General features: G+C 42.1%; 1 protein-coding gene across 2 annotated transcripts in view; it reads right to left on the bottom strand.

Annotated features, from left to right (window-relative positions):
• Positions 1 to 14,304, bottom strand: part of Shq1 (SHQ1, H/ACA ribonucleoprotein assembly factor) — a 102,489-nt gene extending 88,185 nt beyond the window's left edge. Inside the window, exons 1-5 of one of the 2 annotated variants that reach the window (XM_027428975.2) lie at positions 14,067 to 14,304; positions 12,677 to 12,741; positions 7,746 to 7,868; positions 6,880 to 7,040; positions 144 to 256 (exon numbers count right to left, since the gene is read on the bottom strand). In XM_027428975.2, the coding sequence (XP_027284776.1) occupies positions 144 to 256; positions 6,880 to 7,040; positions 7,746 to 7,868; positions 12,677 to 12,741; positions 14,067 to 14,209 (605 nt within the window). In that variant the 5' untranslated portion in view covers positions 14,210 to 14,304. The remainder of the gene's footprint in view (positions 1 to 143; positions 257 to 6,879; positions 7,041 to 7,745; positions 7,869 to 12,676; positions 12,742 to 14,066) is intronic. The other variant, XM_027428974.2, reaches the window with a different exon arrangement.
• Between the last annotated feature and the right edge of the window lie 2,390 nt (positions 14,305 to 16,694).

The following is a 16,694-nucleotide window of genomic DNA, read 5'->3' as shown; positions in this document are numbered from 1 at the left end:
AGCATGATTGAAGAAGTCACCCATTGTCAAGGTTTGGCCTCCATGTGCACATAACTACACAAACACATACACTCAAAGATTCTGAAAACAAAATTAAGGAAGTGTTAATTAACAATTTAACTGCCACAGAAGTTAATACTCACAAATAGTGATCCGAGTCAAATTTGGCCAGCTCAGCAGCCAGGCGTTTCTGTCTTCGTTCAGTCGCAGGAGTGAAATCTGGATCCTTAATATCAATAACCTCACTCAGTTCATCCTAAAAACACCAGAACAAGAATGAATCCCCAATCCTTAGCATTTAAAAATCAAATGGGGGCAGGGGTGGCGACGACACACGATAGAACTGGAAAGATGGCTCAGTGGTTAAGAGCACTTGCTGCTCTTCCAGAGGACCCAGGTTCAATTCCCAGCGCCCACACAGCAGCTCAAACTGTTTGTATCTCCATTCCAGGGAACCTGCTACCCTCACACTGATACACATGTAGGCAAAACACCAATGCAGATAAAAATAAATAAAATAAGCCAGGCATGGTGGCCCATGCCTTTAATCCTAGCACTTGGGAGGCAAAGGCAGGTGGATCTCTGAGTTCAAGGCCCAGCCTGGTCTACAAAGAAGCAGGACAGCCAGGGGCTGTTACACGCAGAATCCCTACATAACCATAATTTCCAAATTAAAAAAGTTCCTGGGCCAGAGAAATGGCTCAGTGGGTAATCTGTCTGAGTTCAATCCCCAGGACCCTCATGGTGGAGGAGAGAACTGACACCCAAAAGCTGTTGTCTGACCTCCATCTGTAAACCATGGCATGTAACAGGCACACATGCCCACACTAAATAAGTATCTAAAGTTTAAAATTAAAATAAACTCTTTCTTACCACAAAGCGTAAGTACATTAACTTAAGTACATTCAAATATAATGAAGGGATCCAGTGACCTTTTTGGAAGCCACAGGATCAACTAGAATATCTTAATACTTTCAAATACAAACATTTGAGGCAACAACCAGACTAATGGATGTCCACAAACATAAAATTTACATTCCAAAATTCCTTTGCAATTTACTTTTTGGGAGACTTGGAACACATTTTCCTACAGAAATCCTATTATAAACAGTAGTTAAGAGCCTCAGGGCAGCCCTCAAGTTTATGCAATTCATAATAAATTGAAACAGAACATTCATGATGCGAAGAGCTTAACAAGCACGCAGAGAAGTTTCCATGGGAAAACCTTGCAGTCTCTGGAGTTGAACCCATCAGAACGTCTCCTCCCCATCAGCACAGCATCAGTTCTTCCTCTGTTTCCTCACTGAAATTTCTAACTCCAGCCACAGGCTAGGGCTCATGTGGACAAAGACCTCAGGAGGGGAGGCAGCACAACGAATCCACAAGGCTTGCCTTGGTTGAATAGCACCATGGGGGCATTTCCTTCCCTCGGACTGCAACCTACAATATGATGCCAATGCTTCCTCAGCTCCTCTCACCACACGGCCTGATTTCCTCCCTCTGTGATTAGAGTGGGCCCACATACACAATCCATGTCCATATCATCTTTAATCACAGTTGCAAAGTTCTTCTGCCATGTAATATAAAATCTTCACAGGATAGTTAATCACATGGCATCTTTTGGTTCTTCTTGGGGAAGAGGCAGCATTCAGAGCCACATGCTGTTATTAGTACTAAACAATATAATACAGGCCTAAATGCAATCACTAGTGTCTGATTCCCTTTTCTTTCTGTCTCCATTCCATGGCTGTTCCCTGTTACTCACTGACTTCCTACTGGAAACAAATCCTCCTTCCACTGGGGGAGGAGGGGCAGAATAACTAACTACTTAAGACTTAAGGCCATGAATGGGCTATAATCTGTGTTTCAGAGTAAATGGACTCTCAGTACCCAGACTCCTAACTCTACATCATCAAGCCATCTTGCCTTTCAAATGGATGCCAGCTTCTCCCTATGGCTCAAGTCTACTAGAGCCACATACTAGATTTCTTTTCACTTATAGAACATACACATCTGTCTCCACTCCGACCCTCTGCATCTACAGTATCCTTTTCATCATAACCCCATGAGTGTCCCATCCTCCAAGGGGCTGCCTCTTGGCATCCTAGTCAAAACAATCCCTAGGCTCACATACCACCCTGTTTTCCTCCTCATGGTTAATGGCCTTGCTCAAACTGAACCCTAATAAGAAACTAAAGTGGCCAGGCAGTGGTAGCATGCCTTTAATCCCAGCACTTGGGAGGCAGAGGCAAGCAGTCTCTGAATTAGGGGCCAGCCTGGTCTCAAAGCAAGTTTCATGACAGCCAGTGCTACACAAAGAAACCTTGTCTTGAAAAAAAGAAAGGAAGGAAGGAAGGAAGGAAGGAAGGAAGGAAGGAAGGAAGGAAGGAAGGAAGGCAAGGCAGGCAGGCAGGCAGGCAGGCAGGCAGGCCAGGCAGGCAGGAGGAGGGACTAAAAGGCAAAAGTAAGTTTTGAATGTGAAAGGCCCTTCAAATGCTTTGCAGTTATTTGTTCCCCATGGAGGTGCTCACTTTGTGGAGGCTGTAGGATCTTTAGGAGGTGGGGTTTAGCTGGTAGAAGTAGGTCACTGGAGGCAGGTCCTTATAGGTTTATTATCCCCATCTACTTCCTGTCTTACACAGCCTCCTGGTCCAGGGATGTGAGCAGCCTCTGCCATATGTTATCGTCACCATGAATACACTACTCTGGCATGCCTTCCCTATCATGATGGACAGAAAACATGAAGCAAAACCTTTCCTCACTTACACTGCTCGTATAAGGCACTGTAGTAAGAATAATGGAAAGCTAATGCACAAAGTCAGACTGGAGTCTAAAGTGAGGAATGGCTGGGGGCGGGGCTTGGTGGTAGAGCACTTGCTTAGCTTGCATGTGGTCCTGGATTCAATCCTCAGGATTACAAAAGAAGAAAAAATATGAGGCATCAATCAACCAAAGGAAAGGAAGAAACAAAACTGAACTTCAGCAGAAAGAAAAGAATTCTTTTTCTCTGTTTTAGAATTGCTGTGGTCACTAGTTCCGAGTGATCTGAAGATGAAGACTGCCAGGAAAAGGTCATGGAGGATTTAAGCCAGGCTTGTGTATACTTAAATCACAGATCAAACAGGAGCCAATCCGGAAAGAAAATGAACTGTGTGTGCATCTGGCCAGTGTGTCTCCTGGAGACAAAGGCTTCAGGTCTGAAGCAGCCAAAGGAAAGCAAGGGCCAGAAGGCTTGGCATCCTGCAACTAAGGCTGTCTCAAGAGACGGCTGGCTGGGATGGCGCCCAGAGACTCCAGGATTGTGGTTGCTGGCAGCCACCAGTGCCAACAGCTTGTTGTGCAGCCCTGACTCTGAGCAGCCAGGGCAGTTTTCCAAAGACGCCCTGGTGGCTGGCAGAGATTTCAAAAAAGACAAGAAATCGAGTGTGTGTGTGTGTGTGTGTGTGTGTGTGTGTACATGGGAAGCAGGGTGGGAAGACAAGAAATCGGGTGTGTGTGTGTGTGTGTATATATGGGAAGCAGGATGAGAAGGGTTGGTGAATTTGCTTCAGCAATAGTATTTTCATTATCAGATAAAATAGATTAAGTTTGCAAACCTGTTTAAATTATTCACTGAAGACATTATTTTTTCTTTGTATTACATTTTTAATTGCCTTTATCATCAGAGAAAACAAAACTATTTCCATTTAAAAGAATAGGGAAATACTGGCAAAATACAAGTAGTGAAAAAATGTTTTGGGTGTGTCTTGACTTAAAGGCAGAAACTAGAGAAACTAAAACTGAGAAAACACAGCATTAGAAAAGTAATTTTTTAAACTATATCATGAGACAAATGTTCTGAATTTTTTTACTGTGTGAAAACCTTTGGTAGAAGCATCTATAGCTTCTATACTAAAGGAAAAAGGGCAATGCTGTCAATGTTAGATGGTCACTTTTAGCCACTAGATATGACAACAACAAACGGAGCAGCTGTAAACACATGTGATAAAACATACCGACCTTACTAAGATTTCTGAACGTTTGATTAATTCCTAATGTTATGAAGAACACCATATCCCTCAAATTTAATTCATGTAAGAAAGTCCCATTTTCTTTAAGCTTTTTACTGGATTTGTCTTCTGGTAAAAAGTGCAGAAACAGTAAAAGTAAACTAGTAAAACTAGTATTGTTGGGCTGTTTCAAAAACAGTGCTCAGAGAGATCCATATAAATCCCAACTTGGTGGCTTCAGGTTTGGGCCTCTCTGCACTGCAAAGGTCCTCAAGAACACTCACTGTGCTTAATAGTATGTGTTAGAAGGCTAGGGCAGTGCTCTCTATCCAAGCACATTACTACTTCTACAGTAATAATTCAGATACACACACTAAACATGTAGTTTATAATAGCTTTAAAAACATACTGGGGAGCCGGGAGTTGTTGGCACAGGTTTTTAATCCCAGCACTCGGGAGGCAGAGGCAGGAGGATCTCTGTGAGTTCCAGGCCAGCCTGGGCTTTATAAAGTGAGAACTTGTCTCAAAAAAAGAAAAGAAAAGAAAAGAAAAGAAAGAAAAGAAAAGAAAAGACAAGGAAAGGAAAGGAAGAAAGAGAGAAAAAAAGGAAAGAAAAACTAGAACAAAAACTATATCGTTTCAGATAAGGTTTTGGTGCCAAATTCAACATATGTGAAAACTGGAAGTTTGGAGAGCATCATGGGGTGGCAAGCGTCCACTGCTGGCAGTGCACTCCTTACATTCTAAAACCCTTGGAGTCCACTTACTGGAGTGCCCTTCTCTTTCTAAATTGAGGGAATGGAAGCTCAATTTTTTTTTTTTTTAGGAAAACAACGTTTATTTTATTAAAATTTGAAAAAGAGCTTAGCAATTTTAGATACTTAAACTAAATTAACAAACTCAGCATTTCTGACTGGGGAAGAGAAGATGTAATCATAAAGGGATAGACAGAGCCTCCTAAGTACACTAATACTTCTAAGCTTTGACAGGTATACAGGTATCTGATGCTTTAGTCACACCATTCAGACAGACACAGAATACTTCCTACATACGTATCTTAAAATACCATGTCATTTCCAAGAGTATATATAACTTTTATGATTTAAAGTACCATTTTTTACAATAAAATTTAGGTGTCATATTATATATCTGTGCTCCTAAGACTTGAGAAGGAGAGGCAGGAGAAAGAAGTTCAAGGCCAGCCTCAACTACTTAGTGAGTTCCAGGACAGCCTAGGATACATAAGACCCTACACCAAAAAACAGAGAATATTTTATAACAATGTTTGTTTAAAAGCAACCTAAATAACTTTAAGAAGCTTTTCAATAAATACAAGAACCTCTGACCTAAAAGGGACTTGGCCTCACCTGAACTATGGTCTTCTAGCATCCTTTAAGCAAGAAACCCTTCAAAGTGGTCACACATAGTACATTTGGGAAGCTGAGGCAGGAAGATACTGAGTTCAAGGCCAGCTATATAGTGAGACTGTCTCCAATCAGCAAAGCAAGTAAGCAAAGCCCTCAAAAGGATCTTCCCTACCAGCAATCTTGCACAGGGGCACTTTTAACCTGAATGGAGATTCGGGACTTAGCCTGTATGACACTTACTAGCCTTCATTGCTAGCTCTGGACAGGCCAGCCACAAATAAAATAATCACAAACTAGCTGCTGGCCAAACAACTGGGGCCCACTCACTTTGGTTTCTGCCACAGATGCATGAAACTGATTCTATTCTAAGTACCTTGGAGATCACCAGGAAAACAAGACCAGGAGTGGCAGAGGGCACACCACATGCTGCAGAAAAATACCCATGCTTTTACGAAGACATGTTCCCGTGGGTTACTTGCTGCTGGGTAAATGCCAATTTTGTTCTCTTGCAGGAATCTTGAGGGTAACTTCAGTGTTTCAAGGGCAGGAGTCTTTAGAGTGTCCAACATTTTCCAGAATTTTCTCTAAGTTTGCAGTATCTCATGACATTTTCAGAATAATTTACAGAATAGGTTACCAAAATCATTCCCACTTTACCGAGAACAATTTACTTGTGGCCAGCGATCATCCCAAATATAAACAGAGGCAGAAAGAAGTACAACCAGAATGTAGACTCTTGGCTTTTTTTTTTCTTGAGACTCAGATACACCTTACTACCTGAGTACCACTCGTGGGAAAATCTAAGATGCAAAACATTGCAAAACCTGAAACTTCCTAAGCAGCACTCAAATGAGAGTTTGCATCTGCCATCCACCAAGAATAAGCAGAATACAGTATCCACTATACACCAAGAACTGAACAATTTTATCAAAACACAATCTAGAGGAGGCACAAACCTGTAATCCCAGGAAAGGCTAAATTAGCAGAGGGATCACAAGCTCTAAGAGAGCCTGAGCTCTATCTCTACCTACACCTACCTAGCTAGCTACCTACCTACCTATACACATATACAGACAAGACAGACAGACAGACAGACAGACAGACAGACAGGCAGGCAGGCAGACACACACACACACACACACACACACAGGTCCCCAAGTTTAAAATAAAAACAAGCAAGACTAAATAAAAAGTTCACAGGCTCATCTTCATCAGAAAATCCTGTCTCCTGTATATGTAAAACAGAAACTCCATCACACCCTAGTACTTGATCTCCATCCCTCAGAAGTATCATACTTCCTTAAGGTTGTCTAGAAGTACCAGGAGGGAGGTTGTTTGTATTTGTTCTAGATTGTTCCCATCTAGAACCCTAAGGACAGCAGCATGCTGGACAGGGAAGAATGGACAGCTGTCCGATCCTGCTTGCCACAAGCACTAACTATGCCACCTTAAAAATGCCCCAGGTAATCAGAAATGAAGTTAAAACATCCCGTGTGCCACAGTCTTCCAGAGGGACAGCATACCTGTAACCGCTGAACCACACCTGCTCGCAGGTTTCCAAATCCATAGTGACACTGTGAGAGCAGAGCACTTTCTGAGACCTCTTCATAGGGAGTCTGCTCAATTTCCCAGTCAAACTCCGAATCCTCATCATCAGCTCCTTCCTCAGAAACCCCAGAAGCACCTAAATGTGTTAAAAGTTATTTTTTTTCCTTAGAGTCCTGAGGTCTCTAGTACAAAGAGAGGACGAAGTTGCTATAGGGAAAAGGCCTACCACTGTGCACCAAAGGCACAGGCAAGAATATTCACAGCTTTACTGCTGGTGATGGAGAAAAACTAGAATCAGCCCAAATGTTCACCAACAGTAGGAGGTACAGATCAACTCACAAAATCATCTACCATACAGTGATGAAGGTACATATATGATGTAACAGATATACCTCATAAGAACGCTGAGTGTAAGAAACCAGATGAAAAGAAACACACTCTAAGGAATAATTATGTCTGCAACTCACAATCAGGCAAAGGAAGGGTACTGGTGGTCTAGGAAAGAACAGGGACAGTACCTGGGAAGACCATGGATATTGGAAATAAAATAAGCACTACAGTTCATGACCTCACAGGTGTTCATGCTTCATAACATTTTCAACTATACACTTCTGACAGGACACCGTTTTAACTGATAAAAGAAAAATGTGCCTGGTTATTATTTCTAATTATGTACCAGATAAGCTATTTTTCACATTAACTTGAACCTTTCCTTTTTTTTTTTTATTCTCTTGAACTTTTTTCCTCCAATCTTCTAGCCCCAAGTCTCTTCCCCTAGAAACACAAACTATTACAAATATTCCTACTTATTGTCATTTACTCCCAACTACAGTCAACATACCTATTTCTTCCACAAGTGGTTTTGCAGACCTGGATTTTCTTGGGGCCAGAAGAGCAGTTAACATGTTCAGCCCCTCAAAATGCTGGCCAGGAGTTTCCTTGGGCAATCGAATGGTAAAAATTCCTTTAAAAGAAATTTATATTTAGACAGATTAAAATATTCAAAGACTTTCTTTATAAGTATATATAAGAGAAATGCAAGTATATGTAATTCTATAAGGAGATACCGTTGTTAACTATATAACTGAAGAGAATTAATATCCATAACATATGAAGAACTCAAAACACAAAATACTCAGGCTGGGAAAAAGGCCCAGTTGGTAGTGTTTCTCATACAACCATAAGGATATAAGTTTGAATCTATAGCACATATACAATAAACTAAATACAATATCAAATATCTATCACTCCAGTGCTACAGAAGTGGAGATAGGAGAAACCCTGGGATATGCTGGCCAAGCTGAAGCAGCAAGCTCTGGGTTCAATGAAAGACATTGTCTGAAAAATTAGATGGACTGTAATGGAGAAAGATACTCTTAGTTAACCTCTGGTCTACACCCATATGCATATACACACATGAATACATACACAGGTACAAACCTGTAACAGGCTTTCTTTTGGGCCACCAACCAGCTCCCAAATCACAACACAGAGACTTATTAGTTATGAATGCTCAGCCTTAGCTTACTCTTCTTTCACTAGCACTTATAACTTAAATTAACCTGTTTCTTCTCTACATCTACATTTTGCCTCAGGCCTTTTTGCATTTCTTTCATTCTGTACGTACTACTTTCCCTGCTTCTTCTGTGTCTGGCTGGTGGCTGCCTGCCTGACTAGCCAGGGGCCTCTCCCTCACTTTCTCCATTGTTCTCTCTTCTCTCCAGCCTAGATTCCTCCTCCTACTTATTCTCTCTGCCTGTCAGCCCCGCCTATCCCTCTATTGCCTAGCTACTGGCTAGTCGGCTTTTTATTAGACCAATCAGGTGCCTTAAGCAGGCAAGGTAAAACAGCAACACATCTTTACATAGTTAAACAAATACAGCATAAACTAACATAACACATCTTTATATAGTTAAATAAATATCCTGCAACATAAATAAATGTAACACATCTTTACACAGTTAACATAATCCACAAAACAAACCACATTTACATACATATACAAAGAAATAGACAAAAAAACCCTACCCAACCAAATGGCAAATAAACACATGAAAAAAATGTTCAGCATTCTTAGCCAATAAAGAAATGCAAATTAAAAATACATTGAGATTCCATCTCAGCTCAGTCAGTGGCTCTTACAAAGAAACAATAGCAAATGGTGGAAAGATGCAGAGAAAAGTAACCCCTTATACACTGCTGGTAGGAATATAAACTAATTTTACCACCTTGGAAATCAGTAAGGATGACCCCAGAATACTGAAAATAGAATCACAATACAATCCAGCTACCTCTCCTAGGTATATACCCTAAGGAGTCCAAGTCATCACACCACAGAGACACCTACACATCTAAATTTCCTGCAGCACATTCACAACAGCCAAGTTATGGACTCAGTCTAGGTGCCCATCAGCAGATAAATAAAAAAAAAATGTATTATCTACACAATGAACTTGTACTCAGTCATAAAAAAGAATGATGTCATCTACAAGAAAATGGATATAACTGGAGATCAAATTAAGCTACATAAGCCAGATGCAGAAGGACAAATAGGCTTTGTCTCATTTGTGACTGAAGTCTTTTCATAGATGCATGAACACATAGACAGACTGACAGATGATATACACCTCTCTCTCTCTCTCTCTCTCTTTCTCTCTCTCTCTCTGTGTGTATGTGTGTGTGTGTATATATGAGAGAGAGAGAGAGAGAGAGAAAGAGAGAGAGAGAGAGAGAGAGAATGGGTTTGTAAGTGTGTGAGACATGAAAGCATATGGAAATTCGGGGCAAAGACACTAGCAGGAGAGGAAAGGAGGGAGAAGGAAGAAAGGAAAAAGTTTGGGATGGTAAATAATGGTCAAAATATATGATATACTTGAAAGAAATTGTTTTCATGAAGCTTAACACCTTCTGCAATGAATATACACCAATAAAACAATTTTAACTGTTAAAAACATTTTTAACTATTTATAAAACATAATTCCTCATGAGGTTCCAAAATTTGGCCCTTATTATACATTTAGTGACTATAAATCAAGGTTTTTTTTTGTTTTTGTTTTTTTTAAAGTCTTTAAAAGGGCTTTTCTTTGGCTGGACAGTGGTGGCGCATGCCTTTAATCCCAGCCCTCCGGAGGCAGAGGCAGGTGGATCTCTGTGAGTTCGAGATCAGCCTTGTCTACAAGAGCTAGTTCCAGGACAGCCTCCAAAGCCACAGAGAAACCCTGTCTTGAAAAACAACAACAACAAAAAGGGCTTTTCTAGAATTGTCACTTCAATCAGAAATCAATGTGTCCAAACTACAGAATGCTTTAGTATCGCCTAGTACCATCTTAATCTGTCAAAATATCAAAATTCAAAGAGTTTCTAAAATTCAGTGGCCTGAGGAGGTAACAGCATTACCCAACAGTTACTTATAAAATATATTTCTGGACTAAGAAGGAAACTAGAATATCTAATCCATAAAATAGTGACTTTAAACTACACTAAAGCAATTACAGTTTAGTAATTGCTTTATTAACTCAAGAGATTTTTTTTTTTTTTGTGACAGCTTTACTATTTAGTCTTGGCTAGCCTTAAAACTCACATGAAATGAGATGTTCCTACCTAAGGCTCCTGGGCACAGGATTACAAGTGTGTGCTCCTATTTCCAGCCTACTGTTTTAAACATTTTACCTCTTTTGGCACACTGACATGCAATCCAATATATCAAATGCAACTCCACCCAAATACCCATACATATACAACTCAACTCTAAGAACTTTACGCTTTTTATTTTTTTAAGGTTTTTTTGTTTTGTTTGTTTTGTTTCTAATACATGTGAGTACAAGTGCCTACGAAAGCCACAAGAGGGTGTCAGATTCCCTGGAGCTGGAGTTACAGGTAATCATAAGCCTGTGTACTGCAAACCAGAAACTTACATCCCCTCCAAATGGGACATATATGTGATTAGCAGCTGAGCTATTTCTCCAGCAATGAAGAGATAATTTCATTTTAATTATTTCATTATTATATGTAAGTTATTAGCAATTAAAGGTAGGCCCATAAGCTACGATGGCAGCTTCCTTATATATCATTTTCACATCAGTTATACTGCATTATGAGTGAGAATCTGATCATAAGTTTCTTTAGTCTTGTTTCCCTCCTTTACCCTAGTTCACTGGTCACTTGTTACTGAATAAATTATGAGTGTACACAAGCTCTTTAAATTTAAGAAATTATTATTATTGTGGGTGCATGTGGGGCACATTTGTGCTATGATTATGTGTGGCAGTCAGAGCACAGCTTTGGGAAGGCAGCTTTCTCCTTTTCCTTTACATGGTTCTGGAAACCAAACTCATGTTGACAGGTTTACTAGACAAGCGCCTTTACCCACTGAGCTACCTTGCTGGCCCCACATGCTGCTCTTACTCCAAACCCACTTACAAAGGAAAAGACAAGAGCTTGTAGAAGAGTAAAATAAACCGGTTTTGGGGCTAGCTAAAATGGGGACTTACCAATCATGAAAAGAAAATTCAATTACTCTTTACATTTCTTCCATGGATAATTTCACATCTACCTGTTATTAAATTTTAACTTTGAAAACTGTCAAAGAAAAATTCCATTCAAAAGCTCATAAATCATCCCTACTTTAAAATCAATCATTTCATGTTGATGTTTACTTTTGCACATGTGCCAAAAGTAGAAACAATTCCAGAAAATGAAACTAGAACATTTGATCTAAATTCACTTTAAAGAGTATTGAAAAATACTTTAAAAGACAGAAAACTGCTAACTGCGCAAAAGCCAGATAACAGGCGCTAAACATTAAAGAAAGAGTTATGCATCATACAATAACTGTTAGACATCTAAAAGTCCCCATGGTATCTTTTAGGACTACTACTATGAGGTATAAGTAACATAAGGAATCCACAAAACCCTAACCACCACTGGGCCTATGGCTTAGTCAGTAAGGCACTTGCCATACAAGCAGGAGGACCTGAGTTTGATTCCCTGAACCCAAATAAAAACATAAGCTATGCGTGTAATCCTGGAGCTGGGGTGACAGAGATGGGTATTCATGAGGCTCACTGCCCAGCCTTTCTAGCCTGATAAGCAACAAGCAACTAAGAAACCCTATCTAAAAAGCATTCCTCCAGATGACATCAGAGGTTATCCTTTGGCTTCCATTTGCACATGCACACACATGAACCCCCATACACACACAAGCCCCTCCCAACACACCCACCCACCTACAGCTACATATGCTGTTGTATAGTATCTCGGAGTCAAACTACTCCCATCTTCAGCTACGGGAGGCTCTGCCCACAAAAGGTTATCACAGCTGAGCCTGTGGAATATTTTACCTTGTCTCACAGAAGGAGAGGGTCAGAGGGTCATGGGACCCTCACCTGATTATTCAGCCACTCTCCATCCCCAACCAGTGTGATAGATAAAATTCTGTCCCAACTGCATGTGGGTCATGGAGGAGGGGATAGAGTATAGGATGAGGGGAGGGAATTCAACCTATGCAGTGCTGGGGAAGCCAGGCAGACCTTCCACCGTGGCTACTTCAGAATCACCTATGCTCCTGCCCATAGCCCCTTACCAGTGCACTGCTCTGTAAACCTAAAATACTCAATGGTTCCCCCAGGGAACTTTGATGGAATCACACCTAGTTTGTCAAATGAGACCTTAGGAGAGGCAGAACTTGTCTCTTAGGGAAGGAATTTTAGCAACACAAACAAACACACACATAAAAAATATAGAAAACTTTGTCCAAAACCCCAAAGGCCATACCTTTATCTGCATCATAGGTTCCCTGTTCACTTCCATTTTCTACAATCCTTCCAGGAAGTGTTAATCTGCAGATTAAACACAAGGTAATCCATCACCAATCACAGTTCATTTTTAGCCATCAAAATCTATCAACCATTTGAATGGCAACTTCTCCGCAATTCGTTCACATTTTACAAGCTAAATAACTTAGATTCCTTCTTCAACTAAGAAAGTAAAAATCAAAGATATCACGACTTTCCATTTAATACTTTAGCTATCAATAATCAGATGTTGGGGGGCCTCACTATAAACCTTAGTTATCAAATGAAGTTATGTTTGTTCGGCTTTGTTTTAACTTAATTTATTAATAAAGCGACATCTAAGGTTTGTAGGTATAGGGGAAATAGTTTATACAGGGTTCATTACTATCCATGGTTTCAGATACCCACTGAGGAGTCTTGGAAATATCTTCAAGACATCTAAAAGTCCTCATGGTATCTTTTAGGACTCCTACTATGAGGTATAAGTAACATAAGGAATCCACAAAACCCGAACCACGACTGGGCCTATGGCTCAGTCAGTAAGGCACTTGCCATACAAGCAGGAGGACTTGAGTTTGATTCCCTGAACCCAAATAAAAACATAAGCTGTAGTGGAACATTCGTGTAATCCTGGAGCTGGGGTGATGTCTAACAGTAGGGGGGTGACCTACTGGATTTTCAAATTGACATGCTAATTGACATCTAATGTGGTTCCCTTAAAGCAGTGAAGAAACCAGCTTGACAGCAGGGGAGGGCTCAGTTGAAAAGTGGAGGGCCACGAACGGATGAGCAAGTTTAGGAAGGCTCACAGAGTCCACTGCACAAGGGGGCTAACAGTACTGCCTAACTCAAAGTATGGCTATCAAAAATAAGACGCGAGCGCTTAAGATACTGCCTACCTACCACACGAAAGGTGGCCCCAGTGTCAGCTGCCACTACTGTTTTGGTTCCACGGGGAGAAAAACACAGACGGAAAAGTGCTAAGCACTGCTCGCCTCTCATGGACTGACTAATCAGATGCAAAAGGAACCTGAGAACTAACTGCAGGAATCAGAGGGCGGTCCTCCAAGAGGCGGACACGGAAAGCATGCCGGCGTGGGTCAAAACACCGACCCACGCGGGGAAGTCACCACGCAGGGGAGAGGCGCGGGCGTGAGGCGAAAGAACAGCACAAGCCAGAAGGACGAGGGTGACAGGACAGACACTGAGTGGGTGGCCCCGTGCTCTGTGGCAGGTAGACCGCGCGCCAGGAAGAAGCCGCCGAGGAGGCAGCAGCGAGAGAGCCGCGAGTGCGTCCACGAGGCACGGACTGACTCAAGAGCCCGCGCGGGGTGCTGAATAAACGCCGAGCGCGGGCGGCGGGAACTCGCCTCAGAAAGTACGGCTTGGCGTAGAACTTGAAGTCCACCCCCTCAAAGTACACGTCGAACTCGGAGGCACGCGCGTGCGGGATGCGGATGGCGACCGTGAGGAACTCGCTGTCCTGGCTCAGCTCGAACGCGGGGGTCAGCATCGCCGCGCGCTCCGGGAGCCACCACGGGCCCCGCTACGCACGCGCCAGGTCCCGGAGCACCAGACCCACGCCGCCGGCTTCAGCGCTTCCGGCCCGAGGCGGAAGTGGGTGCGCGTGAGGCCGGAAGTCCTCTCCTGCGCCAGTCTCCTTGGAGACGGGACGCTTTCCCTGGCTAGGCGGAGTTTTCAAACTGACTAGAAAGGGAAAGGATGCCCTGGAGCCAGGCTTCGACTGAGGGAATTTTTGGAAGAACTGGAAATCTAACCCGGAAATTTGCGGACTAACCGGAACACCAGATCACTTTAGACTCACTGAGAGCCTATGGAGAGGCTTAGAAATTCTTTTGATTGCCTCGGTTTTTTCAAGTAAACAAGGTGTATTTGAATTCCCAATTGTACGACCTTAGGAAAACCTCTACCATAAAAAGGAGAATAATATTAGTCCAGCCTCCTCAGATGCTGCTAGGATGGCATAAAGTTATCCAGGAGGAGCGCTGTACCCTTCCACTCAGCAAGTGGGAGCAGGTTCTGCAGTAGCCACAGCTACTTACATTGTCCCTGTCTCTGAGGTTTCCTTCAGTTCTCACTGCTGGCCCCCTCCCTCAGCTTCCTCTCCCCTTCAGTAACCCTTCTTTGAATAGTTTTCTCATTAACAGAGCATCAGTCTTCTAATCTAACCCACACTACAAACCCCAAGGAAAAGTGGGCTGAGAGAGGTTTAACAGGATCAGAATCCAGACGCCTAGTCAGTGCCCACTCTCAAGAATTGTCCTTCCTTTTTATTTGTTGCATTTTTCTCTTTTCTTACATGCGTCAGAAGCTGTCTTTTGTCTTTTTTCTTTACTCAAGTATTCTTTTTAGTTCCTCTGTGATCCTCACTCTCCCAACGCCTTTCCCACGTGTCTCCCACTCCCCTCATGTATTCTCTTAGGCATCCTTCCCTCTCATTCCTTTTACTTCGAGGAACTAGCACAGTACATATCTAGCATTGCACTGGCTAGTTCTATGTCAACTTGACACAAGCTAAAGACATTTGAGAGGAAGAAACCGTACTTGAGAAAATGCCTCTATAAAATCAGGCAAATGTGTAGGGTATTTTCTTGGTGATTGATGGCCGAAGTCCAGCCCTTTGTGGGTGGTGCCATCTCTGGGCTAGTGGGCCTGGGTTCTATTAAAAAGCAGGCTGAGAAAGCCATGAGGAGCAAGCCAGTAAGCAGCTCTCCTCCATGACCTCTGCATCAACTCCCTTCAGGTTTCTGTCCTGTTTGAGTTGCTGTCCTGATTTCCTTCAATGATAGACAGCTGTAAAAATAAGTCAAATAAATCCTTTCCTCCTCAGTTTGCTTTGGTCATGGTGTTTCATCTTAAAAATAGTAACTTGGAGACAAGTATGAATTCCCTGTCTGTGAATGTCAGTGGAATAGCTGGGCTCAGTGGCTTGCACCTGTAATCTCCTCACACACAAGAAGCAGAGGCAGGAGGATTGTACAACTTTTAGACTAGGGTCATCCATATAATGAGTTCCAGGCCAGACTAGGTGCTCTACTTTGCTTTTTATTGTGATAAAAACCATGCCCAAAAACTACTTGGGAAGAAAAGGGTTTGTTTGTTTGTTTCCTTCCAGTGCATCACCCAGTGAAGTCAAGGTATGAGTTAGAGCAGGAATAGAAGCAGAGACCAAAGAAGAAGAAAAGAAGAAGAAGAAGAAGAAGAAGAAGAAGAAGAAGAAGAAGAAGAAGAAGAAGAAGAAGAAGAAGAAGAAGAAAAGGAGACCATGGAGGACCACTGCTTTCTTATCTGTTCAGTTTGCTCTTTTATGTAACCCAGGACCACTTGCCCTGGAGTAGCACCACCCAAGAAGACCCAAGAAGGCTTGGCCTTCCCTTGTCAATCAGTAACCAAGAAAATGCCCCCATAGATTTGCCTCAGGCCAATACAATAGACATTTTCTTAATTGAGGTTCCCTCTTCCCAGATGACCCCGGCTTGTACCAAGTTAATAAAAAACTAACTAGCACTCTGGGCTACACAGTGAAACTGTGTCTCAAGACAACACTAATAAGAAGAAAAACAGTAAATATCAGTGAGAAGGATTTAAAGTCATTTCCTGTGACAGTAAAGATCCCCAGATACCCACAAAAGCCTTCTTGACATCTGGCTTTTGATGATTCAAAGGAAGCAATCTTAACATTTAATTGGGACTCAGAAAAAAAAAGTTAGCAGGCCTCCACATTAGCTGGATTCCTGGCTATGTAGTAGAGCTACAGTAACCTTGTTCTGATTTCTTCTTTTCCTTCCTGGAGCTCTATGAAGAAGCCATTTATATTCTGTTCACTTGCACAGGGTCACACAATTTGTCAGAGGCTTAATGGGAATTGGAACCAAGGTTAGTCTCATTCCAAGGTCCTAGCTCCAAACCACTAAAGAGCTAAAACCTCAAATATTACCACTTACATCTTGGTTTCATACTCCAAGGCCAGGCCTGCC

This window comes from Cricetulus griseus, chromosome 8 (assembly GCF_003668045.3).
Source record: "Cricetulus griseus strain 17A/GY chromosome 8, alternate assembly CriGri-PICRH-1.0, whole genome shotgun sequence".
In the NCBI taxonomy this organism is placed as follows: Eukaryota; Metazoa; Chordata; class Mammalia; order Rodentia; family Cricetidae; genus Cricetulus; species Cricetulus griseus.
Note: the sequence above shows the minus strand (reverse complement) of the source record. Positions and strands in the feature narration are given on the sequence as shown.